The sequence below is a fragment of the Gracilinanus agilis genome, chromosome 5, assembly GCF_016433145.1.
Source record: "Gracilinanus agilis isolate LMUSP501 chromosome 5, AgileGrace, whole genome shotgun sequence".
Lineage (NCBI taxonomy): Eukaryota > Metazoa > Chordata > Mammalia > Didelphimorphia > Didelphidae > Gracilinanus > Gracilinanus agilis.
The window spans coordinates 76,103,406-76,122,805 of record NC_058134.1 but is presented as its reverse complement, the minus strand read 5'-3'; the positions used below and the strand labels follow the sequence as shown (position 1 = coordinate 76,122,805).

At 35.7% G+C, this 19,400-nt stretch overlaps 1 protein-coding gene across 4 annotated transcripts in view; it reads left to right on the top strand.

Annotated features, from left to right (window-relative positions):
• Nucleotides 1-19,400, top strand: part of CUL2 (cullin 2) — a 136,879-nt gene that overhangs the window by 108,250 nt on the left and 9,229 nt on the right. For all 4 annotated transcript variants that reach the window (XM_044678736.1, XM_044678737.1, XM_044678738.1 and 1 more), the window contains 6 exons: nt 2,575-2,634; nt 3,217-3,345; nt 3,457-3,543; nt 5,435-5,587; nt 6,369-6,446; nt 16,112-16,178. In XM_044678736.1, coding sequence (XP_044534671.1) covers nt 2,575-2,634; nt 3,217-3,345; nt 3,457-3,543; nt 5,435-5,587; nt 6,369-6,446; nt 16,112-16,178 — 574 coding nt within the window. The remainder of the gene's footprint in view (nt 1-2,574; nt 2,635-3,216; nt 3,346-3,456; nt 3,544-5,434; nt 5,588-6,368; nt 6,447-16,111; nt 16,179-19,400) is intronic.

Below are 19,400 nucleotides of genomic sequence, written 5' to 3'. Positions count from 1 at the left end.
AGCCAGGCCTAGAGATGGGAAATCCTAGGTTCAAATCTGGCCTCAGACACTTCCCAACTGTGTGACCCTGGGCAAGTCACTTAACCCCCATTGCCTAATTCTTACCACTCTTCTGCCTTGGAACCAGTATACAGTATTGATTCTAAGACAGAAGGTAAGGGTTTAAAAAAAAATAAAGATAATTGGAAGGTACTGGACATGGAGTTACTTGGTGAAGTTCAAGACAGATAATTTGGCAGCAACATATAGGGTATAATGGAGTAGGGAAAGAACTGAGGCAGAAGACCATTTCTGAGGCTACTGCAGCAGTCCAGATGAGACCATGAAGGCCTTACCTAAGGTTGGAGCTGTGTAAGTGGAGAGAAGATTTGGGATGCAAGAGATGCTATAAAGGTAGACTGGATTTTGATATCCAATTGGATTTGTAGGGTGATGAAGAGTGAGGAGTCAAGGATAATGTTGAAATTCTAAAGAAATGTTGAGAAAATGGCAGGGACTTTTACAGAAATAGGGAAAGTTTTGCTTAAATTTTATTTTTTTAATTAAGCATTTATTTTTCTCTTGCCTACCCTCACCCCATGAGAAAGAGAAAGAAAAACAAAATCTTTTTAAGGAATACTTAGGCAAAACATTTTTCCCATTGATCATGTCTAAAAATGAATGTGTCATTCTGGGTTTTGAATATTATCTCTCAGTCAAATAGCATTATTCTTCATCTTTTTTTCCCCCCTCTGGAATCTTGGTTGGTCACTACATTCAATGTTCAGAGTTCTCAAGTCTTTCAGAGTTGTTTTTCTTTACAGTATTAGTTATTTTAATTGCAGCCTAATTGCTCTCACAACTTCCAGATTTTCACATCTCCAATCAGTCCTTCACATAGCTGCCAAAATAATCTTCCCAGGACATAAGTCTTTTTTGCTCAACTGCTCAAAATTCTTCAGTGGTATCCTGTTGCCTAGGGATTAAAATATAAATTTCCTAGCCTGACATTTAAGATCATTTGCAAACCACCACTTACCTTCAACCAGTGAACTCCTTTTATCTTATGACTGTAGATTTCTAATTGTTCCTCAGTTCATCATGTTTTTTCCATACCTTCATTCTTTAGCAGAGGCAGTCTTAATGAAAATAAACTTCTTACACATCTCTGGCTATTGAAATTTTTAATATCTTTTTTAATATCTTTCAAAGTCATAGCAAGTTGTAGAATTGTAATTTTAACCAATCAGCCACTAAGCAAATATTTATTTAGTATACTAGGGATACACGTACAAAGAATGAAACAATTCCTACTTACCGTGAGCTTACATTATAATAGGGAGACTGTAAGTACATATAGAATATACAACATCAATATAGAGTTAATTAGCTATATGCAAAGTCATTAAATGCAGGACAGTTCATGATGAAGACTCTGGGATTAGGAAAGATCTTCTGCAGAAGGTGGTTTGTGTGCTGCGTCTTCAAGGAAGAGGAATCGTTTGGGAAGTGACACTAAGGAGGAGTATATTCCAGACACTGAGAACAGACAATACAAAGGCACATGGACATGGGATGCCATGAATGAGGAGCAAAGAGGAATTCACTTTGACTGAATCAAAGAGTACAGGAGAGGGAGTAATGTCCAGTGAAGCTACAAATACTCCAACTCAGTTTGGATTTGGGCTGTGGAGGACTTTAGAATAAAGCTCAACAGCAGACTTTATATTTGATCCTGGAGACAATAGGCAAGCATGAGAGTTGATTGAGTACAGGTTTCATATGATCAGCTCTGTGCTTAAAAGGAAAATGACTGGCACCAGTGTGTAGGATGGACTAGAGTGGAGAGAGTTTGAGGCAGGCGGACCAATTAGGATACTGCTGCAGTAATCAAGGTGAGTGATTGGGAGGGCCTCAACTACAATGTAGATGCTATATAGATGAGAGAAGAGATCAGATATGAGAGGTGTGAAGGTAGAAACAGCAAGATTTGACAGCCAAGTGCATATGTCAGATAAAGGAGAGTGTGAAGTCTGGGACAATGCTGAGATACTGAATCTGGATGCTAAAAGGGTATTGGTGCTTTTAAGATGAATAAGGAAGTTTGTAAGAGAGAGGGGTTTAGGGGAAAGATGATGAGTTCATTTTTAGACCTGTTGAGGTTAAGATGTCTCTGGTGAAAAGTCCAATAAGCAGCTGGTAATGTCGTGCCTGAAATTAATAAGAGACTGGGATTGGATATTTAATTCTGGGAGGAATCTGAATGGGGATGATAGTTAAACCTGTGGGAGCTGATATAATTACCAAAAGGTTAGAACTCTACCCTCTAACTTAAAGTCTAGTGCTCTTTCCATAACACAATGGTGGCTCTGCCTTAGATTGTGCACTATTTTGTCATCTTTTACATTTTTTATTAATGAAAGCTAATCAAAGTATACATTACATGAATTTTACAATTTCTTTGATGTTTCTTTACGTGTTAATATTTGGGGATAGTGCCATTTAATCAAAGGATTATTAAAAGGAAAACTTGATAACAATTGCATTTAAAATGAACATTAATTTTTTTCACTCTTATTCTTTATTTCCATATAGGCTTTGACATCAGTAGTAAACTATAAAGAACCCAAAGCTATTTGTAAAGCACCTGAACTGGTAAGGAGGATAATATTTCATTTTGCCTAAAGCTAACATCGTGAAAAAATAAAAAATTAGTTACTATTAGAAAATATTAAGTCTTGCCCCCCAATCATTTTAGCTTTTTGAGATAAAGTAATTAAGTCACATATTAAGAATGGAGGCCAGAACCTATGATCCCCTTTAATCTGGTGTTCAGAGGAGATGGATTTTTATATTTGTGCACATTTATGCTACTATACAATATTCACAAAAAGAAATTTAAAGTGCCAAATTTTCAAAGTAATCCCAACTACCTTTGAATCAGTTTTTTGCATACTTCCATAAGCATAATAAACTTAGTTCAGTATATTTAATTTTAAATATTTTAGTTATTTAAGATATGAGAAATTTATATATTCTTCGATTTACTTTTAAAATATATATGTTTTGGGAAAGTGAAGTACCTGTTTTTCTGACTGACTTCATATTGAATCCTTTATGATGACCTTATAGTTGAATATGTATCTTTCTCATGGAGTTATTTATGAGTGAGATTTGGTATAGTGCTTTACTTAATTGAACTGAATAATAAATAATTTATTTTAAATTTTTTTTGAGCTGGCTAAGTACTGTGACAACTTATTAAAAAAATCAGCAAAAGGAATGACTGAAAATGAAGTGGAAGACAAGCTCACCAGCTTCATTACCGTTTTCAAATATATTGATGATAAGGATGTTTTTCAAAAGGTGAGTAATGATTTTAATAGATAAAAAGTTGTCATAGTTGTTTTTGTCATTTTAAAAATATGCAAGGATTTGAAGTTACCATGCAATAACTCCTTCTTTTCCTTCCAACAGTTTTATGCCAGAATGTTGGCCAAGCGCTTAATTCATGGCCTATCTATGTCTATGGATTCTGAAGAAGCCATGATCAATAAATTAAAGGTAATGTAAAAGCCATTCTTTTTGAACTATATAACAGTATTATATTAATAATTTTGTATGATTTCTAAATCTTTTATGAATGAAAAGCTAAATTTACAAAACAAACTTTAGATGTGTATTCACTTTATTAGAAGACATCTACAATCTATTTTTAAAAATTCATAAAAATTCTCTGAAATCGTACCCTTTGCAATTCAGTTAATGTACTTTTCCATCTGTTGCATAATCATCAACACTGCTATTTAAAATGAATGTCTTTAGTTACTCACTTTTTGTTTGTAATGTGTCTGAAAAAAAAATTTTAAATCCTTACCTTTCCTCTTAGAATCAATTCTATGTATTGGTTCTAAGGCAGAAGAACATTAAGGGCTGGACAATGGGGGTTAAATGACTTGCACAGCTAGGACGGGTCTGAGGTCAGATTTGAACCTGGGACCTCCTGTCTCTCAACCTGGTTCTCAATCCACTGAGCCACCTACCTGCCCCTCCTGAAATTTTTAAAAACAAAATTAAATATATTGATTTACAAACTATTTTTATTAGGATAGAAAGAATGACTTTAAAAATAGGAATTATTTCATTCTTTGAATTTATACTATAGTACAGTGAGCATACAGTAGACACTTAATAAGTGTTTTGCTCATTGATTAGTGGTGGATATTTCATATTTAGAATTAGTCAGAATACTTTACTGTAATATAAAAGAGTTAGAAGTAGTATTAATGTGCTCTCCTTGGTATGAAAATACTGTCAGTCCCTCAAAGTGTTCAGTTTTTGTTCACTTTAGGGAACTAAGGAGCATACTTAGACATTCATTCTCATATCATTCCTTTTTACACTTTGACATCTCTCCCTTAAATTAGGATACCAGTATATGGCCTCATGGTAATTTAGAAATTTCTTGGATTTAGAGTAATTTAAAGCACATTGCTTTTCACAGCATATATGTCTTAGTTACAAACTATTTAATAATTCCGTTATATGTTATGTTCCCCAAGAGTGCTATCAAAAAAAATTGAGCTCTCTGTTAAAAAGAATTTTTTTATAGTAACTTTATCAGTAATTATAACTACTTGCAATCTAGATATCCAAGAACAGAAGAATAATTAAATAAAACTTATGTTATGGGATTTCATAATGCAATTAAGATTGGCAGGTGTGAAGAATATCAAGAAACATTGAAAGACATTTATGAAATGGGCAAAGCAAAAAAAGCAAAGCCAGTATGAGAGAGTAAAAACAAGCTATGACTGAGATAAAAAGTGAATGGAAATGTGTACAAGGATTTTGATGGAGCCAGAAAGGGAGTGACTAAAATAGGTGGTTATACACTGAAATTCATTAATTTAAATTTAAATAGTTGTAAAGCAAGTTGTAAAATGCTAGTTACTTGGTTGCATAATTGTTTAATATTAAGATCATAATAAATTATGTAAAGAATTAAAATGTTATGTACTCTGGCTTTAAAGAAGCATATGCCTAATAAACTTTTTTTAATTGCTCAGTTTAGTTATATCTAACTTCAGTTCATTTCAATAACACATTTATTATTGTGTTATATGCTACGGAACATTTATTTATCTCCAGTAACTGGCATTGTTGTCAGTAATGAATGATAGACTGATATATTTTTTTCAAAAAGTATTTAGTCATCTATTTCCTTTTTTTTATTATATCCCATATCAATTTTATTAGATTATCAGACAAAATGGTGTTTGAGAAGTAACGTTATGTTTTGAAAATTAAGAGTATTGTGATTTGAAAGTAACTAGGGTAGCATTTCAGAGTGGGTGTTTATTAAAGTCATACCAGTCATCCTTATGAACTGACATTTTCTTATTAATCCTGCTCTTCTTTCCATGTTGAATCATATGTTTTAAATCTATTATAGCAAGCCTGTGGATATGAGTTTACAAGCAAACTCCATCGAATGTATACAGACATGAATGTCAGTGCTGATCTCAACAACAAATTCAACAATTTTATAAAAAACCAGGACACTGTAATTGATTTAGGAATTAGTTTTCAAATATATGTTCTACAGGTATGAATAGAATATTTTCTCAATACACTGTATTAATTTGAATATTGTGAATGATTGAATGAGTGAAAGTGTATTTATTAAGCATTTTCTGTATGTGGAGCATTGTACTAGGCCTTGGGGATACAAATTTTAGAGTACTAGATATTTCCCTACTCTCAAGGAGTTAATATTCAAATTAGGAAAGATTTTACATATATAAAGTTATATTATAGTTATAGAGTAGATGGAAAAATCTGGTAGTATTGCAGTGCAGATGGCAGTGGCTAGGAAATCTTAGATGACTAAGCAGGTCAGATGGCAGTGCCCAACAGAAATCAGGAAAGTATAATAGGAGGGCAAAGGTTAAAGCCTAGTGGTCTTCAGTCTTATCAAAAAGATTGTATTTGATGACCCCCTTCTCATCTAAGCAGTATGAGAGGCAGAGAGACAGATACTGCAGGCATTTTAGAATGTGGAATAAAAAGTGCCTTTTTCATTGTCTATTCATATTAGACCCTCTGGTATCCAAGAGCAGTTATGGTGCAAAAGAGACTAACTAGTTTAACATCCACAGTGTATTTTTTATTTTTAATTTATGTGATCTTGATTAGAATGTATTATGTTGGGTCAGATTTTAGTGTTTACATTATGTGGGAGAAATGTTTTATGATATTAAGTAATATTCTGACTTACTCTCAGGCTTCAGAAGGAGACAATTTTGGTAGCAAATTTATTTTTACATTTACTATAATAGTAGATTACAAACTTTATTCAACTTTAAAGATGATTTTTTTTTCTTTAGGCTGGTGCATGGCCACTTACTCAGTCTCCTTCCTCTACATTTGCCATCCCTCAGGAACTGGAAAAAAGTGTACAGATGGTAGGTTAGCCGGAAGTTTTAATTATTCATATGTTCAGAGTTACTACTCTTTTAACTTATTAAATATACAGGTGCTTTTTTATAAAATTCTTCTAATAGTTGAACTGTCTTCTGGGAAAAAAGATGAATCATGATGACTTGTTTCAAAGCTGGGGAAGAAAAAAAAAAAAATATATATATATATATATAAATAAAAACCCTTCCTTTTCCATCTTAGAATTAATAATGCCGTGTATTGGTTCCAAGGTAGAAGAGTGGTAAGGGTAGGCAATGGGGGTTAAGTGACTTGCTCAGGGTCACACAGCTGGGAAGTGTCTGAGGCCAGACTTGAACCTAGAACCTCCCATCTCTGGGCCTGACTCTCAATCCACTGAGCTACCTGGCTGCCCTCTAAAACTGGAATATTCTTTTTTTTCTTTTTTAGTAACGTGAGTAAAAAAACAGCACAAACAACTTCTTCTGAGACATTTCCTTAATATAACTACATTGTAATATCCATGTTTTGTAACTCTGAATTTAGCATCAAAAGCTCTAAAAAACAAACCATTGAAAATACTCCTCTGAAATAATCTTTTTTTGCTAGGATATGTAACATTAACATTGCATGTCGAGCATTTAATTTTACATTGCTGCTATTAAATCAAAAATCTGTTGAATATAAGAATATTTTACAAATTGCAACTCATGTTTGCCTTACTTTCTATTCTTCAGTTAGATAATCTAGACCAGTGATGGGCAAACTACTGGCCCACACAACATTCTTCCTAATCTGACAAATACAATGAGTAGGATACAATACATTGAAACTTCAAAGAGTTGCCTTAGAAACAGACTGACAGATGAGCATTTCCTTTCCTTTGGCCCCCTCTTTAAAAAGTTTTCCCATCACTGATCTAGACAATTTTGGGGCCTCAATTTTTCCTATTTTTGGTTATTGTATTGCATGTGTTTTAATTTTGGATAAGTAGATATTGAGAAAGGTAAAAATGTTTTCTTTTAATAAATCAGAGCTTTTAAAATGTTTAAATTGTTTTTAATTTCAGTTGAGTAAAACTGCTTAAGCTTGGTACCTGAATGATACATCTTGATTCCTAATTTACTTCTATCATTGAGTGGATCTATTGGACCCTCAAAGTAATGGGTAGGATCTTGCTTGTGGGCGAATTTTGTTTGGGGATAGGATGGGCATACTGCAGTGCTGGGTCCTGCTGAGACTGTTAGTTCCCTTCAGTGCCCTGTGAAAAACTCATTTACTTAAGTCTTAGTCATTTGCAGCCTGCTTTATAGAGGGAGTTCCACCCTTGGAGCTCCCACACATTGATAGAATACATTATATTAATATAAGCATAGTCATTTTAAAGAAATAAGCCATATGCTAAACTGGAAACTTCCCCAAGTATACACCAAAGGAAATATTTAGTTTAAGTGTATGGATGTTATAATGCTGCAACCTTTTAAAATGATTTTAACAATAATTTAATTTTTCAAAAATATCAGAGCTATAGTCTCAAAATAGACCCTAACCCTAAAATACCGGAAATAAAATTAATTTTGAATTATTACAATTTTGCCTATGCTAAAAATTTATGATAATCACACACTTGAAATATTTAATAGACTTTTAAATTTGTCAGCATAATAACATCTAAAATTAGAAATTGTCCAATTTAAATTTACTGTGGCTCATTAACTTTTTAATAAAACAGTCAGTTCTCTATGCTGTTCTTATTGAAATGTTAGTTTTTAAGTGTACACATTTTATGGAACAGTGATAGAGAACAATAATTGCACTAATGGCTCCTAATGTTTTCCTCTTCAACCAAAAATTAAATATCAATGAGATTTTGTTATTCAGAAGCCTAAAATGGATTTAAAATAATTGTTATTGTACCTATTTCAATTTCACATATGGTAATGATTGTTCAAATGAATACAGAAACAGTCCTTTAACCCAGCCTGGCAACTCTGGAAAAACACAAAGAACTTGATCTTGATGATGGCAGCTTCTTCCATAGATGGTAGTTGTTTATTGTTGGGGGATTTTTTTGAGGGCTATCACGTGGTAGCAGAGGGAGAAAGTTACTAGTAATAGTAAGTACTTTGTGTTAGAAAAAAGGCTAGACCATGAAATATCTCTACTTTCTTGTCTGTCTTGTCTATCTAACTATAAATAGTATTTTCTTCCATTGATTGTGTTTCATGGTGATGTTGGCAACTACTTTTCTTGAGATCGTTTATTTGCCCTTCTAACCCTATGTGTGTTGTGTCCCCCATTCCAATATAAAACTTTGTAAGGGTAGAGACTTTGTTAGTTGTGCATTTATACATTTATGCATATAGTGCTATATACATTCAAGTAGAAAAGTTCATTGCTAATGTTTGGATTTTATTTTTTTGAGGAACATTGTTGTCTTGCATTCTTTATTAAAAGTGAAATACGTCCACGGTCATGATAAGTTATATATTTAGTGATACCATGTGATTTGGAATGCTAGACATAAGACAGGATTCAAATGTGGTATTTTAGATTTTAAAATATTCTTAGGGAAAGAATATTCCTAATTAAAAATACTAAGAAAAAATACTCATAAAAGTATTTATAGATATCATAAGAGAAGTTTAAATAAATGGTGAGAGTACAGCCAAGTTCTGTTCTTAGACCTGACAGAGAGGAAAAATAGAAGCAGGAATCTTAAGCCTTCTCATGAACTGAGCCTAGGACTTTAGACAAGTCCCTCGTTTTGTTGATTCACTTATCTTGATTAGCATTAAGCTAGTTCTGCCATGGAGCAGCTCTGTAAAAGTGAGCCAGGGATTAGTGGTTTATATCATCAGATCAGATTGTCAGTGAGGAAAGTATCTCATGAACAATTTGCTATTTACTTTTTTGGAAAAAATATTTTAACCAAATAAGGGTAGCTACAATGGTATTGTAATTTTTTTAAAGCCCAATTTTGCTTTTAATTTTAAAATTAAGTCTAATGGCTAAGTTCATTTCAACAAGCTTTAATTAGGTATCTTCCATATGTTAATCACTGGGCTAGGAACTAATAGGGGAGGCAGAGATGAAAAAGACATGATACCTACTCTCAAGAGCCTAACAGTGTAGTGGGAGAAATAAGACATACATATAAAAACACAGAATAGAATATACTTCCAAAAATTCATGAGAAATTAGAAAGTCTATAAGCATTCTCCAAATGCAAGATTTATTTTTGACTTGGAGGAATTATAACTGTGGCATGATAGTGCTTTTACAAATCAGTAAACTGGAAGAAAGAGTTCATTCTGCAACCATTTATTAGAGTCTTGCTTTGTACAAAGTTCTGTGCTGGTGCCAAAGAAGATAGATAATTAAGAAACATTCTTTGCTTACATGGCGACTTCAGTTATCTGGATATCTGCTGGGAATCTCTTAATGGAAAGCATTTAACAAATCCTTGACTTAACTTCCATACTTTTTTATACCTTAGAAAGTAAAGAGAATGAGAGTATCTTTCACTCTACTTAATTTTGGCCACCTGGATCTTTAGGGAGAAAGTGATCATATTATAAGGCATTAGATCCTTCTCACCCTACTCTTGAAGAAAACATCAGAAATTTCAGAAAAATTATAGATATGGGCCTCTAGGCATATTGTTCTGGATTCAAAAAAAGAATGTTCAGAGTGATTGAAAGACTGAAAAAAAATGATGCTATGATCAGAAATACTAATGAAGAAGAAGAGGGAGTGTGGTCATCTGGAGAAGCAGAGATGCATACAGAATTAACTTTCTGATGAGTTCAGGAGTTCAAGTCTTAAAAGCATGAAAGATTAAAGTCGAAGAAGGTCACAGAAATCAGACAGGTGTGTGTGTGTGTGTGTGTGTGTGTGTGTGTGTGTGTGTGTGTGTGTGTGTGTGTGTGTGTTTTAATACTATAGGGGTAGTGGGGCAGCTGGGTAGCTCAGTGGAGTGAGAGTCAGGCCTAGAGACAGGAGGTCCTAGGTTCAAACCCGGCCTCAGCCACTTCCCAGCTGTATGACCCTCGGCAAGTCACTTGACCCCCATTGCCCACCCTTACCAATCTTCCACCTATGAGACAATACACCGAAGTACGAGGGTTTAAAAAAAAAATACTATAGGGGTAGTTAGGTGGCTTAGTGGATCAAGAGCCAAAACCTAGAGACAAAAGGTCCTGGAGTCAAAATCTGGCCTCAGACACTTCCTAACTCTATAACTCACTTGACCCCAGTTGCCTAAGACTTACTGCTCTTCTGCCTTGTAACTGATAGCATCAATCCTAAGACAGAAAGTAAGGGTTTTAAAAAAAATGCTGTGGAATTTCTTAGGAGCAAAAACCATAAATAAGTGATAGACCCACTTTCTTGAGATAAATACTATAATAATATTAACAGAAAACAAAGAGAAAATAAAACTCCTTAATTCCTTCTAACAGCTTCTGTCTTCTTTGTCCAGGAAAAAAAGGTATTTAGGCTAAAAAGAGTATTAACAAATATTAAAAGTTTGAAATAATGGGAAGTTCCAGATATATTTGAGCTGAAAGTAAGAATACACTTGTCTTCTTTAAATGAGTTCAAATTTCCATCCAGGTCCAGATCCTTTATATCTCAAGGTACTAAAAGCGTTTACAAACATGGTCACTTAGCTACTGCCTATAATCTTTGAAGGATTATGAAGAATGGCAGAGGAGTGAAAAGATTGATTATGGTCTTAATTTTAAAACAGCAAATAAAAGTATATTCTGAAAACCTAACTAGTCAGCTTGAAATCAATCTACATCAAAATTCTAAACATAGTGAGTTTTTAGACACTGAGACAAATCATGCCAAGCTAACCTCATTTTCTTTTTTGATGGAGTTAATAAATTTTCTCAAGGGAAAATTGTAAAAATGTGTATTTGGATGTCAGAAAGTATTTAAAAAAAGAAAAAAGATGTTCCTTTGAACAAGATGGAGAAATATGGACCAGAACACAAATAGCACAATCAAGAAAAGTCTTAACTTATTAACTTTATTCATAGTTGATTAATGAATTTGAGTCACCTGAAAGAAGATCTGTAATGTTGATTCATTTAGGCTTTATCACTTACTCAGTCCTGTTCATCATTTAAAAAAAAAACAAACACCCATACCTTCTGCATTAAAATTGATACTGTGTATTGGTTCCAAGGCAGAAGAGTAGTAAGGGCTAGAATAGACAGTGGTTAAGTTACTTGCCTAGGGTCACACAGATAGGAAGTGTCTGAGATCTCTAGGCCTGGCTCTCAATCCACTGAGCCACCTAGCTGCCCCTCCTACTCATCATTTTTATGAAAGATAACATAGAAAACAACACAAATATGGGGGAGACAGTAAATCCTTTCCTTGATATTCAGAATGAAAACAAAAGTCCTGACAGGTTAGAACATTGTACTGAAACAAGATGAAAGGTTATGGAATAAATATGAAGTTCAGCAGAAAAATCAATCACACAAATGTGGGACTGAAGTTTACTTTGCTAGATTGTAGACCATGTTGGGGGGGAAACAACCACCACCTGGCAATTTTAGTAAATTGTTACTTAATTCAGCAATTTGTTGTGGCAGTGCGAAAAAACTAGTGCAGTAAATTAAATATCTAAAAGCAAAGTATTTGAGGCAAGGAAAGTGATAGTCTCATTGTAGTCTATCTTTGTTAGGCCACTTCTGGAGTATTTTGTTTAATAAGGTTCATGTTGCATGAGGATCACTGACAAACAGTAGTACACTCAAAGAAGGGAAATGGGACTTTTAAACATATCACATTAGGTAGAGTGGAAAGAACTAAAGATATTTAGCCTAAAGAATAGAACTTGGACTCATGGTAGATATGTCAGTTACTTGGTCAACAAACATTTATTAAAAGCTCTTACCGTATGCCAGACACATTTCTAATCCTGTGGAACCTAATGAAAGGCAAAAAAATGCCCCCAATGAGCTCATATTTTAAAAGGAATTCATTTTTGATTCTGGAAGGGGAAAAAAGCATTTTAAAAGCATCAACCATGTACCAGACACCTTGCTAAGCCCTTTATAAATATCTCATTTGATTTTCATAACAACCCTGGGAGGCAGATGCTGCTATTATTGACATTTCATATTTAGGGGAAACTGAGGCAGACAGCAGCTAAGTGTCTTGCCCAGGATCACACAACTGATAAGTCTGAGGTTGAATTTGAAATCTTATTTTCCTGACCTTAGGCCCAGGTCTTTCTCCATTGTACCACATGGTCAGACTTTTTTAGAAAAAATCACATTAGCAGCTTAATAGAGGATGGCCTAGAGTGGGAATAAACTTGAGATAGGGAGTCTAGTTAGAAAGATATTGCAGTAGTCTAAGTGGAATGTGAAAAGAGCCTACACTATGGTTGTAGCTAAGTGAGTAGAGTGAATGTATTTATATGAGAAATTTTGTAGAAATAGAGATAATGTTTTTTCAACTGTTTAATATGGTATTAGTGAGCATGAGGCAGTAAAGATGACAGGGGTTGCAAACCGGGGTGATGTGGCAGGATGATGATGCCCTTTTCACATCAATGAGGAAGTGGAGAAGAAAAGGAAAGTGTTCTGTTTTGGACATAATGTGTTTGAGTTGCCTGTAGGATATCTAGTTTGATATTTCCAAAAGACAGTTGGTGATTGTAACTAAAACTCAGGAGAGAGACTGAGGCTGAGAATTATCTATATAGAGAAGACAATTTAAACCAATAACAACTGACAAGATCACCAAGTAAAATAGTCTAAGGCAGCCCAGGACATAACCTTAGAAGATTTCTATATTAATTGCTGTGAGGTAGATGAAGATCCAGTAAAGGAGACTAAGAAGGAAATGTCAGATAGGTAGGAGGAATGCCAGGAGGAAACAGTGTAATGAAAACAGAGAGGAAAAAAGTATTTAGGAGATGGTAAATAGTGTCAAAGGATACAATAAGGTCAAAAAGGGTAGAATTGAGAGAAGGCCATTACATCTGGCAATTAAGAAATTACTAGTAACTTTGCAGAGAAGGGCAATTTCAATTCAATGATGCCATCAGAATCCAGATATCTTCAATTATTTGAAGTCTGTCATTTGGGAATAGCATTATATTACATAGGTCCAAAGAGTCAATCTATGTAGTTAATAAAGCCTAGAACTAGAATAAATGGATATTATGGAAGATCTAGTTTTACTTCCTAGCAGTTGGAGCTGTATGTAAACAGAATATGCTACTTTGAAGAATAATTGAGTTCCCCTCTACCATAAGTATTTGAATAAAACCAGTAGAGATTGGATAGTCATCTCTTAGAGATATTGTAGAGGAAATTCCTTCATGGACAAGAGATTTTCTATATTTTTTTTTATCATTCAAAAGACTACGTACTCAGTCATCTAACAGACATTAGATTTAAAAAAATTTTTTTTAGATAACATTCATTCCGGATAATTTTTAATATTTTAACATAAATCTGCTTTGGAGTACAAACATCATTATTTAAGTTTTCATCATTTATGTCTGTTGGTTCGTAAGCTGCAGTTATCTTCATAAAGGCTTGTTTACTTACACTAATGAACACTACATGTCAAGGGGACAAAAGTTCTATGAAAAGATTTTCAATAATAATTTTATATTCCTGTAATTTTTATTTATTTGCATTTTGAGACAAATCATTACCCTTTTGAGCATTGGTTTCTTCCTTTATAAAAGAAGGGAGTTGATGGTCTCTAATGTTCCTTTCAGTTTTACATTTTTTATCTAATATTGATAACCTCTACCTGTTTTCATTAAACATCACTAGAGGGAGCCTTTCCTTTTTGCACAGTAGAATAGTAACTCATTGAAATGAAATGAAAAACAGCATTTGTATTTATTTGTCTCATGAAAATTGATGGCTTTACCTATACTAATTTTTATTTTTGAAATTTTGATCTTGGAGCTGATTCGCAGTTATATTTACTTTAAAATGATCCAGTTCTTTGCCACCACAAAGAGAGTTGCTATAAATATTTTGCAACATACAGGTTCTTTTCCTTTTCCCCCCTCATCTCCCTGGGAAATAGATCCAGCAATGATATTGCTCAGTTCAAGGGTATATACATCCCCACTTTTCCACATCCCCTCCGGCATTTGTCATTTTTCCCTTTTGTCATTTTACCCAATTTGAAGGGTATGAGATGTTTGGACTTTTGATAAAGAATGCTTTGTTTTGCTAAGACTTTAATTTAAGATATTTAGAACTGTTGATGTTCAGCTTAAACATGTGTCTATTTATAATATGATACAATAAAAATCCTTAGTTGAAAGGTTACAGCTTAACTTCATCAGTACCCCATGGCATTTCTTAATGTATCATACAGTCTTAGGCAGTCTTGCAAATCTAGTGATTGAAAGAAGATTGCCATTTTGGAATCCATTTTCCATTTGTTGTAGAGTAGATGAGGTAGGCATACTAATTGTTGACTTAGGGTAGGAGATAGAAAATGCTGCCTTAGCCAAGGGGTTGTGGAACTGAAGGACTTTGAGCTGCACATGTCCACTGTGCGGTAGACTTACTACTAGATACTTGTCAGTAGCATACAGTCAACTGACCCTCATGCCATGTAGTATTTCTCATTGGCAGGAGAAAGTAGAGTTCAACAGTAGGAGCAGTTTTAGGAAAACGTATAATCTTGGTGATCCAATTCTTGGAGAGGGCAGTGTATTCCTGCTTTTGTAATGCTTTTTGAAAATGCAGATACTTGGCACATTGTGCACTATAGAGATTCCCAGATTGAATTTATTACCTCATTCATGTTCAAATAATGTTGATTATGTCATTGAATGTAATCCTAATTTCATGATTTTTAGTAAAATAATAAAGGTGAAATTTTAATTTTGTTTTCAGAAATTCCTTATATTTCTGTTTCAGTTGGATTATCAGATGCCATCCCATTAAAAATGTGTACTTGCATATTTTAAATTATGATCAAGCTGATTTCAATAAGAAATATTAAAATGTCAGTGTAAATTTAAAACCTACATTCTTGTACTGCTAAAGTTGGTATTTAAGGGATGTGTGATTTTATTGATTTGTATTAAGTAATCCACCAAGAAGATGATAATCTCTCTGCATTAATAGCTGATTAAGAATCCGAAACCAAACCTTACCTTCTGTCTTAGAATCAATATTATGTAATGACTCTAAGGCAAAAGAGCCGTGAGGGCTAGGCAGTGGGGGTTAAGTGACTTGCCCAGGGTCACACAGGTAGGAGGCCACATTTGAACCCAGAACTGCCTGGCTCTCAAACTACTGAACCACCTAGCTACCCCCTCAATAGATGTTTTTATGTTTTTTTATAAGTTGTCTCCTGCCCCCCCCCCCAAAAAAACCCAACTATGGCAATCCTTCAAGTCATAGAATCAGACACCAACGGTAGAAATAAATATATGTAAACTTTCTAAAATTGTATTGATTTGTACATTATTTTAAAAGCTGACCGATAAATACAAAGTAATGGGAACTTAATTACACCAGAAATATTTTAGATTTTTGTGAAGTCATCAACTATGTAGCTTCTGAATTGTAGGAATAACAGATTTTAAGACGCTAATAGCAGAATGAAAATAAGCTTGTTATATCTGTAACTTATAGTCCCCAAAACTAATTTGAAAATTTATTTTATTTTACAGTTTGAATTATTTTACAGTCAGCATTTCAGTGGAAGGAAGCTTACGTGGTTACATTATCTTTGTACAGGTAAAGTACAAATTATTTCTAGCATAATAAACTCAAAAAAATCTCTCAGTTAGAAGGGACCTCTGAGACCACTTAGTTCAACCTGTACCTGAACATCTGCTACAATATAAAGTAGTTCTACAAACTTTACTTGAATACCTTTGGGGAGAGGGAGCCTCCTGAGGCGTCCCATTCTACTTTGGGGTAGTTCTGATTATTCAGATTTTTTCACTTCTAACCTAAATTTGGCTCTTTGAATCTTCTTTCTATTGCTCTTAGCTCAACTCTAGAGCCAATAGAACAAGTCTAATCATTTTTCATAATAGCCCTTCAGATATTTAAAGAGAGCATAGGTCTGTCCTAAGTTTTCTGGCATCATACTAATCACTCCCACTTCTTTCAGCCCTCTTGGTTTCTTCATGATCTCTAGTTCTTTCATTGCCTAGGTCATATTTCCCTAGACAGACTATAGTTTGTTATTATTGCATCATTGGCCATTATCAAACATTTTTCCTAGAGGGGACAGCTGACTGGCTCAGTGGATTAAGAGCCAGGCCTAGAATCAGGAAGCCCCGGGTTCAATCTGACCTCAGACACGCCTTAGCTGTGTGACCCTGGGCAAGTGACTTATCCCCCATTGCCTAGATCAGCATGGCGAACCTTTTAGAGATGGAATGCTGGCCCCCCCAGCCCGAGTGCTGTGCCTGCCCCCTCTCAACTGAGTACCACTTCCACCCACCCCCCAGACCATGCTGCACCCTCCCCTGACCCCCACCTCCCCAGCTCACATACCCCTCCCGTCTCCCCCTTACCCCAGGTAGGGGAGGAAGGAAGCACTCCCATTGACTGCTTGGCAGTGGGGGAAGTGAGGAATGTCTCAGGCACGTGGAAAGGGGGAGCAGAACATCATCACTGAGTCTCTCAGCCTTTCTAGTAACAAACTAGCAAGTGATTGCAGGCTTGCCCACAGAGAGGGCTCTGGGTGCCTTTTTGGCATGTGTGCCATAGGTTTGCCATCACAGGTCTCAACCTTAACTCTCTTCTGCCTTGGAACCAGTACATAGTACTAATTCCAAGATGGGAGGTAATGAGGGGGAGGGGGATCCTAGATTTTATTGTCAGCCAGTAAATTGCCCATGATTTTGGTATAAAGAGTAGATGCTTCACTTTTGTAGTGATATTTTCATATCTTATTATGATTTCCAAATTTTCTTCTTTTAATTATCTTTTAAAATTCCTTTAAATGGACAGAAAGCTCTCTCTTACCTCTCTTCTCCCCCACAAAATCTTTATAACAAATATTCAAAGTCATTCAAAATAAATTCCCACATTTATCAGGTCCAAATCTTTATATCTCAGTGGCATACCATTGGTTAATGATGAAGGGTTTCCCCTTCAATTATGTAGTGAATCAGTAATGAAATTTAAGGACAAATAGAATCAGCAAGCAGTTATAATTAATGACTGTGTGCCAGGCACTGTGCTGAGCACTAGGGATACAGAGACACAGAAAAGTAGCCCCTGCCTTCGGGGACGGAGCCGAGCCTTCTGCCTTCATCAGGATTGGGAAATTGCCGAGCAGGAGTCCCTGAGGGAGCAGCCTGGAGCTCGCTCTTGAGCAGGGGGTCCCTGCTGGTGCTTTAGAAAGCCACCCGTTAAGGCCTCCATGTTGGATTGTGGTTTGGTTTGGTTTGTCAGATATTTCCTGAATACATTTTAACCTGATTCCAGCCATGTGTGTTGAACACCTCTGCCCCAGAGTATGAGTGGTTAAGTGACCTTTCTAGGATGACACAGCCATTATGTGCCAGAGGAGGCCCCTGAACCCAGACCCTCCTAGTTCTGAGGCCGCGTGGCCTTGTGCAGCCGAACAGGCCAGGATGGCCTGACACCAGGCAGTGCAGTACCTGAATCTCCCACTAGGTGGCACTCTCCCTAAACTAACAACCCAAGCAGCCTACTGCTTCCTGGTGCTGTGCCAAGGGGAAGAAAGGGATGTTATTGAGCCTGGAGAAAATAGGGCCTCCGTCACTGGTAGTTTTGAGCTTCCCTCGCCCTTCCTCTGTGCTCAGGCTCACTAGCCCTCCCTGTCCTCTCCCAACAAGCCAGCCTTACCTTTCCCCAGCACTGGATTACCAGGGATGGTGCAGAGTTCGGAGCTCCTGCATGGGGGCATCCATGCGCTGCTCCCTCTTCTTGCCCGCCCTGCCTCATCTTCCCCCGTGGCCGGGGAGTCCTGCAGTGACAGACGCCTCCACCCCCCCACCCCCAGGAAGGGAATGGGGAGAGCCGCCTCCTCCCTGGCGGAGGACAACCTGTGCCGTAGCAGCAAGGGCTGGGAGGAGCTCAGCGAAGGCGCCGTCTTTCCTGGCTATTCCTCTGCCAAGCTGGGCTCACGGGAGCTGCCAGTGGATCCCAGCAGATAGTATACATGGCTTCCCTGGTTCCTAAGCAAAGCCCCACAGGGTGCGTTCAGCAAAGTCAACCATCAGTGAGTGTCTGAAGCAGGATTCAAACTCATGGCTTCCAGACTCCAAGTTCGGCAGTCTGTCCTTTGAAACTGCCATTTCTCACATGCCTTATGTTTGATACAAAAGGTTCTAACTTTTTTTAACCCTTAAAATGTGCTCACCATTTCATTTGTGTGTGGTATTATAATGGCCTGACAGAGTTATCGCATCTTTCAAAAGTCTTTGGCTAGCTCTAGCTTTGGAAGTAACAGAAAATGTTAGGTAACCAAATATATTTGTATTAGCATATAATTTATAGCTGTTCCTACTCTCTGTCATTCCTTCTAGCCACCAGTGGCATATATATGGACAGTAATACCAGTAACTATTCAGATTGACTGTGTGTTTCATATTTTCTGCTTATCTCTCTAAACCATCATGGGTTGTTCCTTAACTTCAGAATGCTATTAACAATATTTTAGGTAAAGCATATTTTGACATAGGTGTGCGGTACATTGAATTTAGTCCTCCAGTACTAAATTATGGCACCCTGACAATACCAATATGAATTTGCTAAAATTTACCTGGACAAGTTTGCATTAGATATAAAATCAACATTCTTTGCTGTCTTTTTAAGACTATACTTCACTTAATCATCATTGCAGTAAATTTTTCATATTGATACTAAAATGTTTTTTTATTTGCCTTATTTGTATCTTAAAGTTATACATTTCATTATTTCAATAATACATTTCAAGTTCCAATATGTTTTATCTTTTTTTCCAAGAAGTTA